At 41.8% G+C, this 20090-nt stretch overlaps 1 protein-coding gene across 1 annotated transcript in view; it reads left to right on the forward strand.

The window, feature by feature from the left end:
- DLGAP2 (DLG associated protein 2) overlaps positions 1–20090 on the forward strand; it is a gene marked incomplete at its 3' end in the record, with an annotated part of 747505 nt that overhangs the window by 88077 nt on the left and 639338 nt on the right. Inside the window, exon 2 of the mRNA XM_081221055.1 lies at positions 10709–10810. Within this exon, the coding sequence (XP_081077181.1) occupies positions 10796–10810 (15 nt within the window). The 5' untranslated portion in view covers positions 10709–10795. The remainder of the gene's footprint in view (positions 1–10708; positions 10811–20090) is intronic.

Below are 20090 nucleotides of genomic sequence, written 5' to 3' on the forward strand. Positions count from 1 at the left end.
TGGTGAGAGTGGGCAACCTTTTCTTGTTCCTGATCTTAGTGGAAATGGTTTCAGTTTTTCACCATTGAGAACGATGTTGGCTGTGGGTTTGTCATATATGGCCTTTATTATGTTGAGGTAAGTTCCCTCTATACCCACTTTCTGGAGAGTTTTTATCATAAATGGGTGTTGAATTTTGTTGAAAGCTTTTTCTGCATCTATTGAGATGTGTTTATTTCTTAAAACTTTAATAGATGATCTCGTTCCCTAAACATGGGCACTCACCTCTGATGTGATGCTTGGACGAAACATGATAAGTTCTGATCAGAATTGATAATATGTAGAGTGAGTTATTTTCACCTTAGTGTGTGATACTTAGAATACATCTCTGGGAACTGGCTCTGCTTTCTTCCCTTGTCTGTGGATATGGAGAAGGCAGTTAATTCAAGTTTGTTGGAAAATGGGGAGGATGTTGGCTTTGGCTGCAGGGACCACGTGAGGAATGATTGATATCTGTGTATCGTATCAGGGACAAAATGAGAAAAGTAGAACACACGTGTCATTGCTGTATTCGGTTGTGCTTTACCATAACCTCTTCTTAGCTACCGTAGAAGATATTCTTATTTCAGTACTATCTTGAATCAAGATTACCTTGGGACTTCCCTGGTTGTCCAGTGGTTAGCACTCTGCCCTTCCACTGTAGAGGGAGCAGGTTCAATCCCTGGTGGGGAACTAAGATCCCACAAGCCACCAATAAAAAAAAAAGATTACCTTTTAACCAACTAAACAGAACTTGAAATTTCTACATTTTCTCATCTGATTATTATTATTATTATTTTAAATTTTATTTATTTATTTTGGCTGTGCTCAGACTTAGTTGCGGCACATGGGATCCTCGTTGCAGCATGCGAACTCTTAGTTGCAGCAGGTGAACTCTTAGTTGCAGCATGCATGTGGGATCTAGTTCCATGACCAGGGATCGAACCTGGGCCCTCTGCACTGGGAACGCAGAGTCTTACCCACTGAACACCAGGGAAGTCCCCTTCTCATCTTATTAAAGTATCAAAAGAGCAAACATACATGATCTGCAGTTCCTGTTATCACATGCATATCATAGTGGTTTATATTCCTTTTTAGAGGGTAAAAAAACCTGAGACATTTTGGGATGGCCAGTTGAAATAATTATGGATATCATAAATTAGGTAGGGAATATTTGGTGTAATGTTTATACTCGTGTGCATATGATATAATTAAGAAAATGTTATTTTGTGATTTGGAAAGTAGATTCCTATAATTTCATCTGTTTCTATTAGGGAAAGTACTTTTTGTAAAATATAAATATGAACCATGGTCTGCTTTCCATTCTTGAAGCGTGCGCATGTGTGTGTGTTACATTTCTTAAATCCTATTCCTTTTAGCACTAAGGAATAAAAATGGAAAGTTAAGTTTATATTAAAATTACACGGTGTCGTTTACAGGAGGTTTAGGGCCTAAAAACCCACAGACGCTGCTGATCGGATCCTCCTCGGGGCCTGCTCTGCCGACCCGAACATTTTCCCTCTGGGACCCGGGACCCGTGGGCTGGGGTGGGGGGCACATTCTCACACCCCCAGCTGTGGACACGCATAAGAGCCTGGGAGCCTGAGCTTCCTCCTTGCCTCACCAAGTGTGGGGCCCACACTTTTCCAGCTAATCAGTCTCAGGATGGCCGTCATCCTCCTCAGTGGCAGCCTGCCTGTCCACCTTCTGGAGCCCAGAAACCAGACTCAGGCTGCTTGGACTGTGGAAGGATGAGGGTGAGTAGATGGTAAAAAAATAGGCCATTTGAAGGCAATCGTCACTTGACAGGCAAAACACACTGAGTTATAAATGGTGACCTCCTGAAGGAGAAACCAGAAGAGAACTTAGAAAAAGCCCTCATATGTCTTTGAAGGGAGATTTCACATTTCATCTACAAAGCAGGAGCAGATGCCATGAAAAAGGAAGAATTTTAGAGTAGAATTTAGTTTTGTTTCCCCTTAAAATCAGTAGAGGCAGTGAAAAGCAGGGTGGATGGGTTCATACAGCCAAAGTAAGTTACTGGCCCCAGAGACCACTCCTGTGTTATCGCTAAGCTCTTAAGATGTTTCTATTGATGTTCTGAGGACTTTACATGAGTAATAAGGACTTAGTCCTTATAACTGCCTCATGGGGTAAGTCCTGTTATCAGCAGCTACCGATTAGGAAATGGGCATGCAGAGGATGTGTTACTGGTAAAGAGTGGCTCCTGGGTTCAAACCTCTGCTTCAGATCCTGTGTTTTTAACCAATATGCCATGTGGAACACCTATAAAGCAAGAAGGGGTAATTATGTAAAAGCACCAAGTAGAAATATGATAACAATGATAGATAGCCCTTGAGATGAAAACTCAGTAGATAGTCACAGGTCAAGCATAGCTGAAAAAAAATTCAGTGCACTAGAAGAATTAAGCACAAAAAAGGTAAAGAGAGAACATGAGGAAGCACAGTTAATGTTGCAGTAGTTGGATCCAAAAGGCAAAAATGCTAAAGAAGGGAATTATAAAAAAATAAGGTGGTTAATCAATATTTGTGATCAAATGGCTGATAATTCCCCAAATTGAGGAAAACGGTCTTCAGATTGAAAAATTGAACCACCTGTGAGGCTGGAATAAAGGCAAAGAAAAACCATCATTGTGAAACATCACACACTCCAGAGTCAAGACAGAATCCTGAGAGACTTGGTCCAGGAAATAGAACTTGCTTACTGATTGACAAGAAATATCTCAACAGGAACAATCGGTGCCTGGAGATATCTGTTGAATTTCTTGAATTCTATACTTAGTCTAACTGTCATTCAATATTGAAGGTGAGGGCTTCCCTGGTGGTGCAGTGGTTGAGAGTCCGCCTGCTGATGCAGGGGACACGGGTTCGTGTCCCAGTCCAGGAAGATCCCACATGCCATGGAGCGGCTGGGCCCGTGAGCCATGGCTGCTGGGCCTGCGCATCTGGAGCCTGTGCTTCGCAACGGGAGAGGCCACAACAGTGAGAGGCCTGCGTACCACAAGAAAAAAAAATTATATATATATATATATATATATATATATATATATATAGACAGTGAAATAAGATGTTTTCAGACATAGAAGGACTTGGACATTTGACCCCACAGAGACCATGTTGAAAGAAAAACAGGAGCATGTTTTTGAGGATGAGGAAAAATTAACCCAGAAAGATGTGAGGAAAAATACCAAAGACACATTTATGAGTATTGATTTTAGAAAGAGGAATACATTTTCTCTTTGTTTGATAAGCAGCCATACTTGGAATCCACATAATGGTAATATCAGAGCAGATGTAGTATGGGGGAGGGAAGTCTACACTTGTAGGAAAGTGAGAACGTAGCGCTGAAGTCCTTGTTTTGTTCAAGAGGATGTTAGAGATACTGGTTAATTGATGGCTTTGCTAGAAAAACATATATAATTGCATATGTTAAAACTTTTAAGGGAGAAACAAAATATATAGGTACAAAAAAAGTAAAATGAAAATCCTATACAACAGAGGTCCCCAACCCCCTGGCCACAGACCAGTAGTGGAACCGGGCTGCACAGCAGGAGGGGAGCCGCGGGTGAGCGAGCGAAGCTTCATCTGTATTTACAGACTCTCCCCATCACTCACATTACCGCCTGAGCTCCACCTCCTGTCAGATCAGCAGCTGCATTAGATTCTCATGGGAGCTCGAACCCTATTGTGAAGTGCACAAGCGAGGGATCTAGGTTGCGCGCTCCTTATGGGAATCTAATTCCTGATGATCTGAGGTGGAGCTGAGGCGGTGATGCTGGTGCTGGGAATTGGCTGTAAATACAGATTACCATTAGCAGGGAGGTTTGACTGCACAGAGACCGTAATAAATCAATTGCTTGCAGACTCATATCAAAACCCTATCAGTGAGTGGCAAGTGAAAACAAGCTCAGGGCTCCCACTGATTCTGCAATATGGGGAGTTGTATAATTATTTCATTATCTACTACATTGTAATGATAATAGAAATAAAGTGCACAATAAATGTAATGCACTTGAATCATCCGGAAACCATCACATCCCCACCCCGACTGTGGAAAAATTGTCTTCTACGAAACTGGTCCCTGGTGCCAAAAAGGTTGGGGACGTAAGATAGTATATATCCTCTGCTATATAAGATAGTAAAATGTACAACGAAAAACATTAAATGAAACATGAACTATCAGGACAAAATAGGTTCCAGTTTATCAGTAATCACAATAAATGTAAATGGGCAAAACTCAAACATTAAAAACAGGGAGTTCCCTGGTGGCCTAGTGCTTAGGATTCTGGGCTTTCACTGCCGTGGCCTGGGTTTAGTCCCTTGTTGGGGAACTGAGATCCCGCACGCTGTGCGGTGTGGCCAAAAAAAAAAAAAAAAAAAGATTAGAAATGGACTCTCAGGTTGTATTAAATACAATATAGAGTTCTGTGATGTTTACAAGAACATGCAAAAAATGTACTGAGAATAAACTTGTGGCAAGATTAATAAAGAAAATAAAGAGGAAATTCAAGAATATGAAGAATTCGAGATGGAAAATGTGATAGAATCACAAATAATAAAGTTAAAAGAAAATCATATGATCATCTGTAGACATTTTTGCTGAGAAGTTGGAAAATCAAGATGAAATCATTGGTTTTCTTGGTGAATATAAATGCCATAAGTTGACTGAACAAAGGTTAGAAAATATGAATGGAACAGTAACCATGGGAAAATTAAAATTTTTTCATAAATGTGCTTTTGTGAAAGGCACTGGCTCAATTTCATAGGTAAATTCTACAGAAACTTTTTGGAATTGATAATTCTATGTTATCTAAACTATTTCAGAGAAATAAGCATCACTCTTTTATAATGAATTATAAATAATTCATTTATAATGAATAATCCCATAATTTAGTAATGGATCAGAAAAAGGCTAATTTCACTTAAGAGTGTAAATGTAAATTTCATAAACAAACTGTTAGCACATTGAATTAACTGTATATTAAATAAGACCAAGTAGGCTCTGTTCCATAAATTTAAGATTATTTCAATAATAGAATCTCTATTGTGGGAATGAATAAGATGAACGTGTTAAAAAAGAAAAAATACATACAGTTGTATCAGTAGATACTGAAAGACCTTGAAACAATACAGTAGCCATTTATGATAAATTCTAAGTGAAAGAGCATTGGCAGGGACCTTTCTCAACAGGGGTAAGAATATAATCAGAAACCACAGCAAGCATGGTAGTCATGGAGGAAATACTAAAATATGGAACAAAGTAACAATGTCAAAATGATCACTATTAGTCTGTATTATTCTGGGGTCTATACTTAAGGTTATATGGGAAAATAAAGGAGATAAAATATTGGAAATCAAGACTTAATTTCAGTGAAAAATGGAAGATATTCTACAGAATCTGCTAGATCAGTAGGAACACTGATTATACAGGACACATTAAAAGACACAGACCTACTTGAGAATGGACTTGAGGATATGGGGAGGGGGAAGGGTAAGCTGCGACAAAGCGAAAGAGAGGCATGGACATATATACACTACCAAACGTAAGGTAGATAGATAGTGGGAAGCAGCCACAGAGCACAGGGAGATCAGCTCGGTGCTTTGTGACCGCCTGGAGGGGTGGGATGGGGAGGGTGGGAGGGAGGGAGATGCATGAGGGAAGGGATGTGGGAACAGATGTATATGTATGACTGATTCACTTTGTTATAAAATAGAAACTAATTAAAAAAAACTAATAAATAAAAATCCTTATACTGCACATGATAAAATAATTTTGTTTTTGAGGTCCACTCTCAAAAACAACAAACCCTACCAAATACCTTGGGATAAAACAGGAATGGATGAGGGCTATAGGGGAAAAAGTGATAAAATGCTTGGAAAGGACATAAGACATTACCAAGGCTTGGTATGGGGAGACACTGTAGTGGGAAACTCAGTATTGAAACACATCACTTCCCTTCAGGTGTGCATGTGTGTGCGTCCGTGTGCGCTCGTGCGCTGTAACATTAGTCAGAATCTTGTTTGAAAGGGCAATAAAGGTGGGGAGAGAGGAGTTAATTAAGGGATAATAAAATTAACTAAAAGAATCAATTCACAAGATTGTCCAAAAAAGAGTTTTAAAGAAAATCTGAATGGTGGGAGTTCTGGTCTACTGGAGAGAAAATCTCATTCTAATGCTACAGAATGTAGACAGATCTGCAGAACAAACTTCTCTATTTAAGTGGCATTTTCAAGTTGGTGGAGAAAATATGGATTGTTTGGCCAATTTGTTGGGGTAACTGGTTGCCATTGGAGAGAAAAAAATTAATTTCTATTTCACACCCCAAAAAAGTTTCAAATACATTTTAAAAAGTTCCAGTCATTAAAAATAGTTATAGAAGGGCTACAAGAAAATTTAATAGAAAATATCTCTTAAATTGTGGAATTGGGAAGATCTTTCTAATCACAGAAACCATTAAGGAAAGGATTGATATATTTGGACACATAAATAATGTTAAACCCACCTAAATTGTTGCAAGATACCATTGATGAAGTTAACACATGAATGACAATGAAATAAAACATTTGTAACCTACAGAGCAGAATTATAAAATTCCGGAATTTTTAAAGAGATACTTGTTTGGTAATTAAAAATTTATCACCCCAAAGAAGTAGGCTAATCTATGGAACAGGCAATTTATACAGAAATACATTTGATCAATAGTCATATTAAAAGGCCCTGAAACTCAATGAAAACAATGAGAAACTTTCTTTTCAACAGAGGCAAAAACAAAAAAAAATTGATACTATGTGATGGGTAAATAGGTACAAATGTTTGGGCAGCATTTGGGGCTAATAATGTGCATATCCTTTGACCCAGTAATTCTACTCATAGAATAGCAATCAAAAATATATACGGAATTGTTACCAGTTGGAGGAAATTGGAAACAACACAAATGCCTAACAGTAAGGGATTTGTAGGGCCAGTTGTGAGTCTTCAAGGCAAGAAAAAAATAATTAAGTACAGGCACAGCTCTGAGATACTGTGGGTTCCAGTCCAGACCACCGCCATAAAGCAAGTCACGCAAAGTTGTTGGTTTCCCAGTGCATATAAGAGTTATGCTCACACTATACTGTAGTGTATTAAGTGGTCAATAGCACTGTGCCTAAAAAAAACAATGTACTTACCTTAATTAAAAAGTATTAGTAAGAAATGCTAACCATCATGTGAGCCTTTAGTGAATTGTAATCTTTTTGCTGGAGGAGGGTCATGCCTTGATGTTGAGGCTGCTGACTGATCGGGGAGGTGGTTGCTGAAGGCTGGGGTGGCAGTTTCTTAAGACAACATTGAAGTTGGCTGCACTGATTGACCCTTCCTTTCAGGAACGATTTCTCTGTAGCAGATGATGCTATTTAATAGCATTTTACCCACAGAACTTCTTTCAAAATTGCAGCCAATAAACAAGGTCCTAGCGTATAGCACAGGGAACTATATTCAATATCCTGTAAGAAACCATAATGGAAAAGAATATGAAAAAGAATTTTTAAAAAAGCAACATTAAAAAAATGTAGAGTCAATATTCTCAAACCCTGCTGCTGCTTTATCAGCTGTTTCTGTAATATTCTAAATCCTCTGTTGTCATTTCAACACCCTTCACAGCATCTTCACCAGGAGTAGATTCCATCTCAAGAAGCTACTTTCTTTGCTCATCCATAAAAAGCAACTCCTCATCTTTCAAGTTTCATCACAAGATTGCAGCAATTCAGCCACATCTTCAAGCTCCACTTCTGATTCTAGTTCTTTTGTGTTTCCACCACATCTGCAGTTCCTTCCTCCACTGAAGCCTTGAACCCCTCAAAGTCATCCGTGAGGGATGGAACCAGCTTCTTCCAAATTCCTGTTAATGTTGATATGTTGTCCTCTTCCCATGAACCACGGATGTTCTTAATGGCACCAGAATTGGGACTCCTTTCCAGAAGGTTTTCAATTGACTTGATTCGATTGCCCAGACCCATCAGAGGAATCACTGTCTATGGTAGCTATTGGTAGCTATAGCCTTATGAAATATATTTCTTAAATAATAAGACTTGAAAGTAGAAATTACTCCTTGATCTGTGGGCTGCAGAAAGGATATTGCATTAGCAGGCCTGAAAGCATTAATCTCATTGTCCATCTCCATCAGAGCTCTTGGGTGACCAGGTGCATTGTCAATGAGCAGTAATATTTTGAAAGGATCTTTTTCTGAGGAGTAGGTCTCAATAGTGGGCTGAAAATAGTCAATAAACCATGTTATAAACAGATGTGCTGTCGTCCAGGCTTTGTTGTTCCACTTATAGAGCACAGGCAGAGTAGATTTAGCATAATCTTTAAGAGCCCTAGGAGTCTCGGAATGGTAAATGATCATTGGCTTTCACTTAAGGTCACCAGCTGCATTTGCCCCTAACAAGAGGGTCAGTCTGTCCTTTGAGGCTTTGAAGCCGGGCATTGACTTCTCCTCTCTCACTATGAAAGTCCTAGATGGTATATTCTTCCAATAGAAGCCTGTTTCATCCACACTGAAAATCACTAATTATCTTAGCTAGATCTTCTGGTTGACTTGCTGCAGCTTCTACGTCGGCAGCTATTGCTTCATCTTATACTGTTATGTCATACAGATGGCTTCTTTCCTTAAACCTCATGAACCAACCTCTGCTAGCTTCAGACTTTTCTTCTGCGGCTTCCTCATCTCTCTCAGTCTTCACAGAATTCAAGAGAGTTGGGGCCTTGATCTGGATGAGGCTTTGGCTTAGGGGAATGTTGTGGCTGCTTTGATCTTCTAACCAGACACTGAAACTTTCTCCAAATTAGCAATAAGGCTGTTTTGCTTTCTTATCATTTGTGTGTTCACTGGAGGAGCACTTTTAATTTCCTTCAAAAACTTCTCCTTTGCATTCATGACTTGGCTAACTGGTGCAAGAGGCCCAGCTTTCAGCCTGTCTCAGCTTTTGACATGCCTTCCTCACTAAGCTTAATCATTTCTAGCTTTTGACTTCAAGTGAGAGACGTGCGACTCTTCCTTTCACTTGAACACTTAGAAGCCCTTGTAGGGATATTAACTGGCTTAATTTCAATATTGTTTTATCTCAGGGAGGCTGAGGAGAGGGAGAGATGGGGAATGGCCGGTGGAGCAACCAGAACACACACACAACATTTAATGATTCAGTTCCCGTCCTATATGGGCGAGGTTTGTGATGCCCAAAACAATTACAATAGTAACATCAAAGATCGCCGATCACAGATCACAGTAACAAATACAATACTAATGAAAAAGTTTGAAATATTGTGAGAGTTACCAAAATGTGACAGACACATGAAGCAAGTAAAGGCTGTTGGAAAAATCACACCAACAGACTTGCATTATGCAGGGTTGTTACAGACCTTCAATTTGTAAAAACCACAGTATCTGCAAAATGCAGTGAAGTAAAGTTCATTAAAAGGAGGCGTGCCTCACTGTGTGCTGACATGGAGAGATCTTGGCGATACAGTAAGTGAATTAGTCCAGCAGAAGAGCTGGATGTCAGTTCTGGGAGGGTCGGGCATTTTAACCTTCAATAACTTGGAACTAATATACCGTTTAGATTGATAGTCACAACACATGTGTGTTAACTGGTTACCGGGGACCAAGGGTGGATATCCAGTTTGTGTATTGTAATCAGTGCTTGTGGCGGGTGCTTGCTACAGTAAGAAATGGCTCATTTTCTCAACTTCTTAGGCTCGTACCTTTGAAAGTAAGTACATGATGTTTAGTAGCATGTGATCAGACTGGTGATTGGTCAGAGCTTTTGCTGACAAAACAGGATTTTCAGAAGATGGGGTACAGCATGCAGCTCTTCTGGATTCGTGGAAATTAATCTGATGTGACCACAGTGTTTCAGGGCCACGTGAAGTGTTTTGTGGGTGAACACTCGTGTTCCTACAAGCTCAGTATGAAGAAAGCACAGCACACTTTCCAGTGTGATGTTATAAACAAGTCTTCTAAAAAAAAGCATGTTCCTCTTTCATCTGGTTCATGTTGGGGGAAACAGTAATTTCGTGTATCAGTATGCAATGAAAAAAGGAGCGGAGGCTTTATAATTTATCAAAGTATATGAACCAGCACCTCTTTTAAAAAATGCTGTGTTTGGGTTTATCTGGGGATAGCACTTTTTTTTTTTCGTGGAAAGAAAATGATCGATTCTTCATATTCCCTGGGACTGTTCTTTTGTTTCTTGGAATCTGCCTGGTTCTTTGCAGAACCAGTCTACGTTCACAAATATTGTTTCCATGCTCAAGTTATATGAGGAATCATCACCCCTAATTTAAAGCATGGTTTTATTATTTCTCTTTGGGTGAATGTTTTGAAGTTGGGAAATCTATCTATCATAACCTCAAATCCAGCTTGAAAATCGAAATACTTGCATAATGCCCCTGTGATGTAGGTGCCTACAGGGTTCTCGGTTCCACGGTCTTGTTTAAAAATACCTGGTGTTATTTTTTATAAACAGCGGCTCTGCCTGTTTTGTTCTTGCCATATTGCTGTTCCAGATTGATTTAATTATTGCTCAGTGTCATGTTTTTTTAATGTACATTCCATATGTTTCTTTTTCCATGGGGGAGGTTGTTTACCCTTTTTTATCATGTTTTCCCCATTTCTATCCATTCCTCATCATAGGCCTTCCCACCATCCGAGGCCCGGCCGTAGCAGCCCGGTTTCCCAGCAGCTGCCCGTGAACACCCGGCCCGCACCAGCTCCACCACCATGGGGACTGCTCAGGTACTGTGTGACCCCTTTCATCCTCTGGGCCATGTCCACGCGGTGGGAGGCACTGGTAGTAGTAGTGATGGAGGTGATGCAGGTGATGCAGGTGATGGGAGGTGATGCAGTGATGGAGGTGATGTAGTGATGGAGGTGATGCAGGTAATGGAGGTGATGCAGGTGATGGAGGTGATGCAGTGATGGACGTGATGCAGGTGATGGACGTGATGCAGGTGATGCAGGTGATGCAGGTGATGGAGTTGATGGAGGTGGGTAAATACCCAGGGGGCAGTCTCGCAGCTTCTAGCAGAGGATTTTCCTGCTCAGATGGAGGTGTGTCTGTAAGCGGCTCAGAAATGCGGTGCTTGTGTGTAGTGGTTGGGAAGGAGGGGAGGGGCCACTGGAGATCCAGGGAGCGAGTGTGAGATGAGGTCTGGGTTCTGGTCCTGCTGGCGTCACATGTCACACGTGCTGTCACATGTGTGCTGGGAGGAGGGGCTCTGCGGGCACACGTGGGCGGTGAAACCTCACACCCGGAACGGGGCTTCTCCAGGGATGTTGAATGACCTTACCAGGCTTATAAAGGGCTTCCACGAGTTTGTGGCGGTGGCTCTGCGTGTGTGTCTGAGACTCACTGATGGTGAGTGAGCCGGGGCACAGATGTCCCTTCAGGGGCAACCTGACTGCTGTTCGTTCCTAAAACACCCGGAGCGGCAGCGTGTTCTCAGGAAACCCCCAGAGGGCCACAGCCCACTCACCCATCTGCACTCACATTTGGAGTGTATTTGAGAGCAGAGGTGTGACCTTTTACCTTCCCTGATGCCAGTAAATAAAATAATCAGTTGAAGGCTTTAGAGATGGAGGCTTTCATTGATTTTTCGAAGGAAGAGGCAGCAATTTGTAGTCTTTCTTACTTCTTACTCCAGGAGAGGTTTAAGGCATGAATGATGTTGAAATTTCAGGTGGACCCTTGTCACTGGCCCCCTGATGACCTTCCTCCCTCCTCTTCTACCCCTCGTGCATCTCACCTGGTGCCACCTCACATGTTTGCACCTCCGTGTCCTAAGACCTTCTTTTACCTTTTTGATGCTCTCAGAAAAAGATGTTGACACGGGGTGTCAGTCTGCATAGCCAGGAACACAGTCATTTTTTGGTGGGAGTTTTGTGTAAGAGCCTTGAGGAGACCAAGCCTTTTCTTTCCTTTTTATATATTTATTTATTTTATTATTGTGGTAGAGATGTTTTACAATGTTGTCTTAGTTTCTACTGTGCACCGAAGTGGAGTTCCCTGTTGTATACAGCAGGTTCTTATTAGTTATCTATTTTATACGTATTAGTGTGTATATGTCAATCCCAATCTCCCAATTTATCCCACCACCACCACCCGCTTTCCCCCCTTGGTGTCCATACGTTTGTTCTCTACATCTGTGTCTCTATTTCTGCCCTGCAAAACAGTTCATCTCTACCATTTTTCTAGATTCCACATATATGCGTTAATACATGAAATTTGTTTTTCTCTTTCTGACCTACTTCAGTCTGTATGACAGTCTCTAGGTCCATCCACATCTCTAGAAATGACCCAATTTTGTTCCGTTTCATGGCTGAGTAATATTCCATTGCATATATGTACCACATCTTCTTTATCCATTTATCGATGGACATTTGGGTTGCTTCCAAGACCTGGCTGTTGTAAATAGTGCTGCAGGTGAACGTTGGGGTGTAGACCAAGCCTTTTCTTCTCTCTTTTCAAAAAACTGCTTCCCCCTCTGGTTCAGCAAAGACAAGGCATGATGTCTCTTCGGTGCTCTTACCAGCTCTATAATCAAACTCCCTGCAGCTAGCGAGAGACAACCGCATATTTTTTCCAGGAATTAGGTAGGGTTCTTAACTGCAAAGAAGGGGTGGTCGGCACATCACAGACCTTTTGGTGGGGCTGGATAGAGATGTTCTGTGCGAGGCTGTCAGCCCCGCTGCAGGGCCCCGCATGAGGAGGAGATGCCCTGGTCCCCGGGCATGAGCCTCGTTCCAGGGATAGCTGCTCCCACACAGGGAAGGTCGGGGGCCCAGACCCGGGGGCCTTGCCTGCGTCTGGCTGCCAGGAAGGCTGGAAAACTCCTTTGTTGTTGCTGTTGATGTTTGTGCTCATGTTACCATTTGGGAAGGGGTCAATCCCAGCGAGGGAAAGTGACAGAGGTGCAGGGAGCCTATTTGGAAGTGCTGGGCGGCCCCCGTGGGAGCCCCCGCTGGAGTCTGCTCCATGGATCCCATTCTTCATCCCCACGCTGTCAAATAGCACTCTCTGTTGTAAATGCCCCCGTCCCGTATAAAATGCAAACACCCTTACTTTTATCCCACTCCTCGCACAATCTACCTCCTAGTCAGGGTCTGGGAGCAAAGTTTACTGAGTTCAGCGTGACCCCTTCCTGGTTGCTGGGCCCTGTGTACTAACAGCCAACACAGCCTTTCGGAAACTAGGTTATGGGTTGTTCAGGTTGCTTTAGTTTCATTATAGATATATATGTGATCCAGTGAAGAAGAACTATGGGGGTGAGGGTAGCTCCAGTTTCTGCGGGGCTCCTGTCTCCCCTGCCTGCTCCACATCCCCTTGGCCCTGGCCAGTGGTTCTGCTGGCCTGAGACCTTGACTTTCTGGGTAAGTGTGAGTGAGTGTGCTTCATGCCTCAGACGCCTAAGTTCCTGGTGGTCCTACCTGTGGGGGTCTCTGCAGGCTCCCGTGAGCTTTTGCAGGGGATGTGGTGGTGCCAGTGGGGGATTCAGAGGAACCCCTGGTCTGACCCTCTGCCCTTGCTCGGAGCGGAAACTCCGCTGGGTCCTAATACCGTGGGTCCACTGACATCCTTGCCACCTGTCAGTCCAGCAGCCTGAGCGGCTCCCAGCTCCCCCTCCAGATCCAGTCCACAGGGCATCCCTGTGTTTCCATGGATAACTCACTCCCTGCTGGACTGTCCTTCCCTGGGGACCAGGACGCCTAACAGGGCAGACCGGAGAGTCCTGGGGACAGGAACCAGGGCCGCCCTGACAGCCTCCACGCTTGCAGGAGCCTGTGTTGTGGCCACGGGAGGAGGGTACCACGTGTGGCTCCTGGTCCACGGCAGACACTGCATCTTGGAGGAACAGGCTTCTCAGGACAATTTCCGGAAGCTGCCAGCAAAGCTGGCCCGTGAGGAGCCTCCACAGCGCCTGCTGCCCCGGATAACCCCAGAGTGGCCTGTGACACCCCCTCTGCGCCTCCCCACACCCAGCCCCCCAGCGCCCCAGCACAGCAGCTGCCTTGCCTTCAGTTTACAGGCAAAGTTGCCGAAAAGGGCAGTTTTGTCAGATTCTGCCTTTGGGTAGAACTTTGTGGGAATTCGTGGAAATGTAGGGATAATGCTTAAAAGACACATTACTATTATTGACATTTTGGAGCAGAGAATTCTCTGTGGGGGGCTGTCCTGGGTGTGGAAGGATGAGGGCAGGGTTCCACATCCCCACCCACTGATGCCAGGACCCTCTCCCTGACCGTGAGCTCCAGACACGGCTCCGGACATGGCCAGATGCCCCCAGGGGGTGAGGTCAGCCCCCAGCCCCACTGAGAAGCACCTGAGGTTTTCAGGTTCATTGGCATCAAGTTGTTGATTTCCCCTCCCAGGCCTTTATTTTCCGTGGAATCTGCAATGGTGTCATCCCTCTCATGCTGCGTGGGGTTAATTTGAGTCTTCGTCTCTCCTTTTTTCTTCATCTGTCTTAGGTTTGTCAACTTTATTGATCTTATTGAACCAGATTCTGGTTTTAGTGATTTTCATTGTTTTTTTTTTTTTTTTTGCGGTGCGCGTGCCTTCCACTGTTGTGGCCTCTCCTGTCGCGGAGCACAGGCTCCGGATGTGGAGGCCCAGCGGCCATGGCTCACGGGCCCAGCCGCTCCGCGGTATGTGGGATCCTCCCGGACCGGGGCATGAACCCGCGTCCCCTGCATCGGCAGGCGGACTCTCAACCACTGCGCCACCAGGGAAGCCCTCACTGTTGTTTTTATATTCTCTGTTTCACTGACACCTGTTCTCTGGTCTTTATTGTTTCCTTTCTTCTACTTACTTTGGTGTCCATTTGCTTTTTTCAGTTGTTTTAAAGGTCAGAGCTGAAGTCAGTGACTTGAGACTTTTCTCCTTTCCTGATTCAGGCACCCCGTGACTTTCCCTTACTGGGTGTGGGGTTCTTGTCTTTCTATAAATATTCTTGAGAAGTGGGTAAGTTACGTAGAAGCCGTGGCCCTTCGCTGGCTAGGGTTTGTCAGAAGCCCTGCTTTCTGGCCCCGCCTGCTGCCTGGATGCTGCCCTGCGGGTCACCCTGATTCCATCCATCTTCTTTCAGAATTCCATTATTTTCGTTGTAGGGGTGGCATGTTCTTGTTTCCCAGCTGTGTTTGGGATGTATTCCTAGGTTTTCACCGCTGTCCTTTACGTGGATTTGGGGAAGAAGAGAGGCTGGCGGAGTCCTCATCTCCCTGCCTCCATCCCATGTTTCTCATGCCCCCTCCAGTCTCTCTCATTAGAGAGACCCGGGGAGGCTGCTCCAACCCCATGGAGGGGGTCCTCTGTCTCCCTTTATATCTGTGGTTTTCAAACGGGGCACTTTTGCCCCCATGGGACATTGGCAATGTCCAGAGAGATTTTTGGTTTTCACAGCTTGGGGGGAGGGCGCTACTGACATCTAGGGGGTTGAGGCCACGATGATGTGATCCACGCTGCAATGCCCCCCAACAGAGAATGATCTGGTGCAAATGTCGCGAGGCAAGGCTGAGAAACACTGCTTAACTTTTATGGTCTAACCTATGGTCCTTAGGTATCTTCAAGAGTCTGAATAAGAAAGATACGGGGATCATATCATCTTGATATAGAACCATTTCTCTTCAATGTTAGAATTTTGCATGGGGGCTCTTAGGAGCATGGAATGGTAACGGGTATGCATGCAAATTCATTTAGATGGATTATATTTAAAACGCACGTTTGCACTTTTGGGGATGACAATAAACTGTTTTTGAAACAATCTACTAGAATTACTCAAGTGGCTATCGTTTCATGGATACAGTGGTTCAGTGTAAGTAATGACATGCATGGTAATTCCTGTGACTGCATCCCTCACACCAAGTTTAGCACAGTATTTACATTTCTGTTGTGTTCTGGCAAGGAAACAAACAGGCTGCACTTTGATATTTTGTTTCATTTAAAAGTGAGAGAAATTATAGAAAGCGTTCTTAGCCCTGGTTCCAGGTCAAGCCACAATAATTACGAATTCACAAACTTAATTTATTTTGCAGAAGAAAATTCACTTTCCTCGAGGTAACTACAAATAGATCTGTGTTTCTCAGAGACAAATGTTATGGAGAAAGAGAAACAAAATAGGACCCATTTATGATCCTAAACGTCTATATATGATCGACTTATGCTTCCAGAGGCAGCCACCTATTAAAACGTTATTCATTTTCACGGGGCCAGGAGTTATTTGTTTTTAGTTAGGGTTTTAGAACGCCCTCTGATTTCTTACAATGTGTTTACTTTGACACACCTAATTTTTTTCCTTATTAAATGCATGAGTCCACTTTGGGTTGGTTGTTTACGGGGCTAAACCTAATAGTGGGTTCTTCGGTTTCTCCTTTATCAGCAGGAAGGCCAGGAGGGCTCTGGTGTCACCCGTTGTGTTGGTGGAGAATTCAGTTTCTAATGTTACAGAATGAAATAGAGGCAGAATGTGTACGATTAACCAGCATTTGCTGGGCGGTGGGGACCCAGGCTCTCACTCAGATGCGTCAGTAACCTTCCTTGACTGTGGCCAGGCCCGTTGCAGTCTCCTTTCACCGCCCCCTGTGAGTGAGTGAGGGGCCATGCTCATGAGTCCTGGATCTCCTCACATCTGCAGGAAGATCACACTTACCTACAAGGACTCCTGGGCATAGGATGGCGAATATCCATTGCCTTTATCACTAAATAATTTTAACTGTTTTAGCAGCAAGTAAATTTATATTAAAAATAAATTACACAAATTCTTTGTGAAAGTACCTTCTCTCTGGCTAGTTCAGAGACTTACTTGTAGAAATTGTGAACACTGTAATTGTAAATTGTGTTAAGTTCGTTGTCTCTTCTCTTTTTAAAAATCATACAAGCACTATATCTTACCTTGAAGAGATTAGCATAAACAAAACAAGATTCAGAGATGGTCATTTTTTAAAAATTTTATTGGAGTATAGTTGATTTACAATGTTGTGTTAGTTTCGGGTGTACAGCAAAGTGAATCAGTTATACATACACATATATCCACTCTTTTTAAGATTCTTTTCCCATGTAGGCCATTACAGAGTACTGAGTAGAGGTCCCTGTGCTACAAAGTAGGTCCTTATTAGTTACCTATTTTTTATATATTGTAGTGTGTGCATGTCAATCCCAACCTCCCAGTTTATCCCTCCCCGCCCCTTACCCCTGATAACCATAGGTTTGTTTTCTGCATTTGTAACTCTGTTTCTGTCATGTAAATAAATTAATTTGTACCCTTTTTTTTAGATTCCACATGTAAGTGATATCATATGATATTTATCTTTCTCTGTCTGACTCACTTCACTCAGTATGACAATCTCTAGGTCCATCCATGTTGCTGCAAATGGCATTAGTTTGTTCTTTTCTTATGGTTGAGTAATATGACATTGTATATATGTACTACATCTTCTTTATCTATTCTTCTGTTGATGGACATTTAGGGTGCTTCCATGTCCTGGCTATTGTAAATAGTGCTGCAGTGAACATTGGGGTGCATATGTCTTTTCGAATTATGGTTTTCTCTGGGTTTATGCCCAGGAGTGGGATTGCTGGATCAGAGATGGTCATTGTTGTCCTGGTTTACTTTCCATGTTTTTTATGTCTATGTATATATATATATATATATATATCTCCACAAGATATATTAATAAAATGATTATACCAATTGTTTCAATAACAGATGTTTTAACAAATTAATACAGTATATTATGGCAACTCTCCTTGTTCATAAAAATATTTTAAAATATTTATCTATTTTTATTGAGTTATAATTAATGTACAATATTATATTAGTTTCAGGTGTACAACATAGTGATTTAATATTGTTACACATCATGAAGTTATCATCATGATAAGACCAATGACCATCTATCACCACACAAAGTTGTTACAATACAATTGATGATATTCCCTATGCTATACCTCACATCCCTGTGACTTATTTATTTTATAACTGAAAGTTTGTGTCTTTTAATCCCCTTCATCTATGTTGTCCATCCTCCCATCCCCCTCCCCTCTGGCAACCACCAGTTTGTTCTCTATATCTATGACTGTTTCTGTTTTACGTTTGCTCATTTGTTTTGTTTTTTACATTCCACATATAAGTGAGATCATATGGTATTTGTCTTTCTCTGGCTTATTTCACTTAGCATAATACCTTCAGGTCCATCCACACTGTTGTAAATGGCAGGATTTCCTTCTCTTTCATGGCTGAGTAATATTCCGTTGTATACATCATTGTCAACCGGGTGGGCTGGTTATGCCCACTGAGGTCTGCTCATATAGTGGTGTACTTCATAGCTGTTAAAATGTTTTTATCCACAGATGAATACTGTTAGGTTGGTACACCTCAGTTGATGTAGCCAGCCTCTCAGGTTGACAGTGATGTCCAATTCTCTCATAATATAAATAAAGCTTGGATGAATTACCTCTATTCAGTTACTTTATTATTTCCTTAGAATACATTTTTGGAGTTAAAACGTTTCAAAAGATATGAAGATTTAAAAGATTTTCAGTGTATATTTCAATACAGAAAAATGCACCTGTTTGCCTTCCCACCAAGATTACACACTTAACAGTATTTGCTTTTAAAATTCTCTTTATAATTACTGGTTTGACAGGTGACACGTAATGGGCGATTTAATTTATTACTTAGGTTATTGGTTCTGTTGAATATGCTTTTTCCTTCTTTTTCCTCTTTTGTGTGTATGAATTGCATGGTTGAGTCTTTTAACTCTTTTCATGTATTTACGATCCAAATATTTTTTGCTTCTCAGATTGCCATTTAAGTTTCAATTTTATAAGTTTTGAATTGATGTATAGTTGATTTACAATATTGTGTTAATTTCAGGTGTACAGCAAAGTGATTCAGTTTTATATATATATGTATATATATATTTTTTCAGATTATTTTCCATTATAGGCAGTTACAAAATATTGAATATAGTTCCCTGTGCTATACAGTAAATCCTTGTTGTTTATCTATTTTATATATAGTAGCATGCATCTGTTAATCCCAAATTCCTAATTTATCCCTCTCCCCTCCTTTTTCCTCTTTGGTAACCGCAAGTTTGTTTTCTGTGTCTGTGAGTCTATTTCTGTTCTGTATATAGATTTATTCGTATTATTTTTTAGATTCTACATGTAAGCGATATCATATGACATTTGTCTTTCTCTGTCTGACTTACTTCACTTAGTATGATAATCTCTAGGTCCATCCATGTTGCTGCAAATGGCACTATTTCATTCTTTTTTATGGCTGTGTGGTATTCTGTTGTATATATGTACCAATTGTCTGTTGATGGTCAATTTACAATTTTTTATGCAAGAAGTAAATTTTCACACAATCATATCTAGGAATGTATTCCTTTATGATTTGTGACTTAAAAAGCCTTCCTTTGCCAGATTTTGCATAAACATTCAGCTATATTTTACTTTAATATTTTTATTTCATTTTTTCCCTTCAAATCTTTAATTCTGGTTTTATTGTAGTTCATGTATAAAGTAAAGGCTGTACTTATTTCTGCCACTAAGTGGGCAATGAGCTGTTGTGCTATCATTTACTGAGAAATGGTGGTATTACCTTTTCCAATATTGGATTATCTCTGTATTTTGGGAAAATGCTAATTGGGGTCACTCTTCTTTTCCACCAATTTCTTTTCATAAAAGTTTACATTGAAGCTTTTTTTTTCTTTTCTTTTAAAAATGCCTGTTGGGGTAATAACAGCTCTGTGTGTGTGTAAGAACTGATGATCCCTAAACAAAATGCTTTTGGAAAAACACTGTAGGGTCAGTTAGGATGAAGAAAATGGCCCAGGCTGGGTGCCGCGGGGATGGGGCTCCTAGACCTGAGTCAGTTCCTTGTGATGAAATGCCATCTTTAGGACACCTGTTCCCTCTGACTGCATGTTAGCGGTTAATCTGGCTTTGAGGGTTATGGAGACACTGCCACAAACCCAGTAAGCATGCTGAGGGCACGTGTCATTCCAGGAGTAG

This window comes from Mesoplodon bidens (assembly GCF_964165515.1).
Source record: "Mesoplodon bidens genome assembly, chromosome: 20".
Lineage (NCBI taxonomy): Eukaryota > Metazoa > Chordata > Mammalia > Artiodactyla > Ziphiidae > Mesoplodon > Mesoplodon bidens.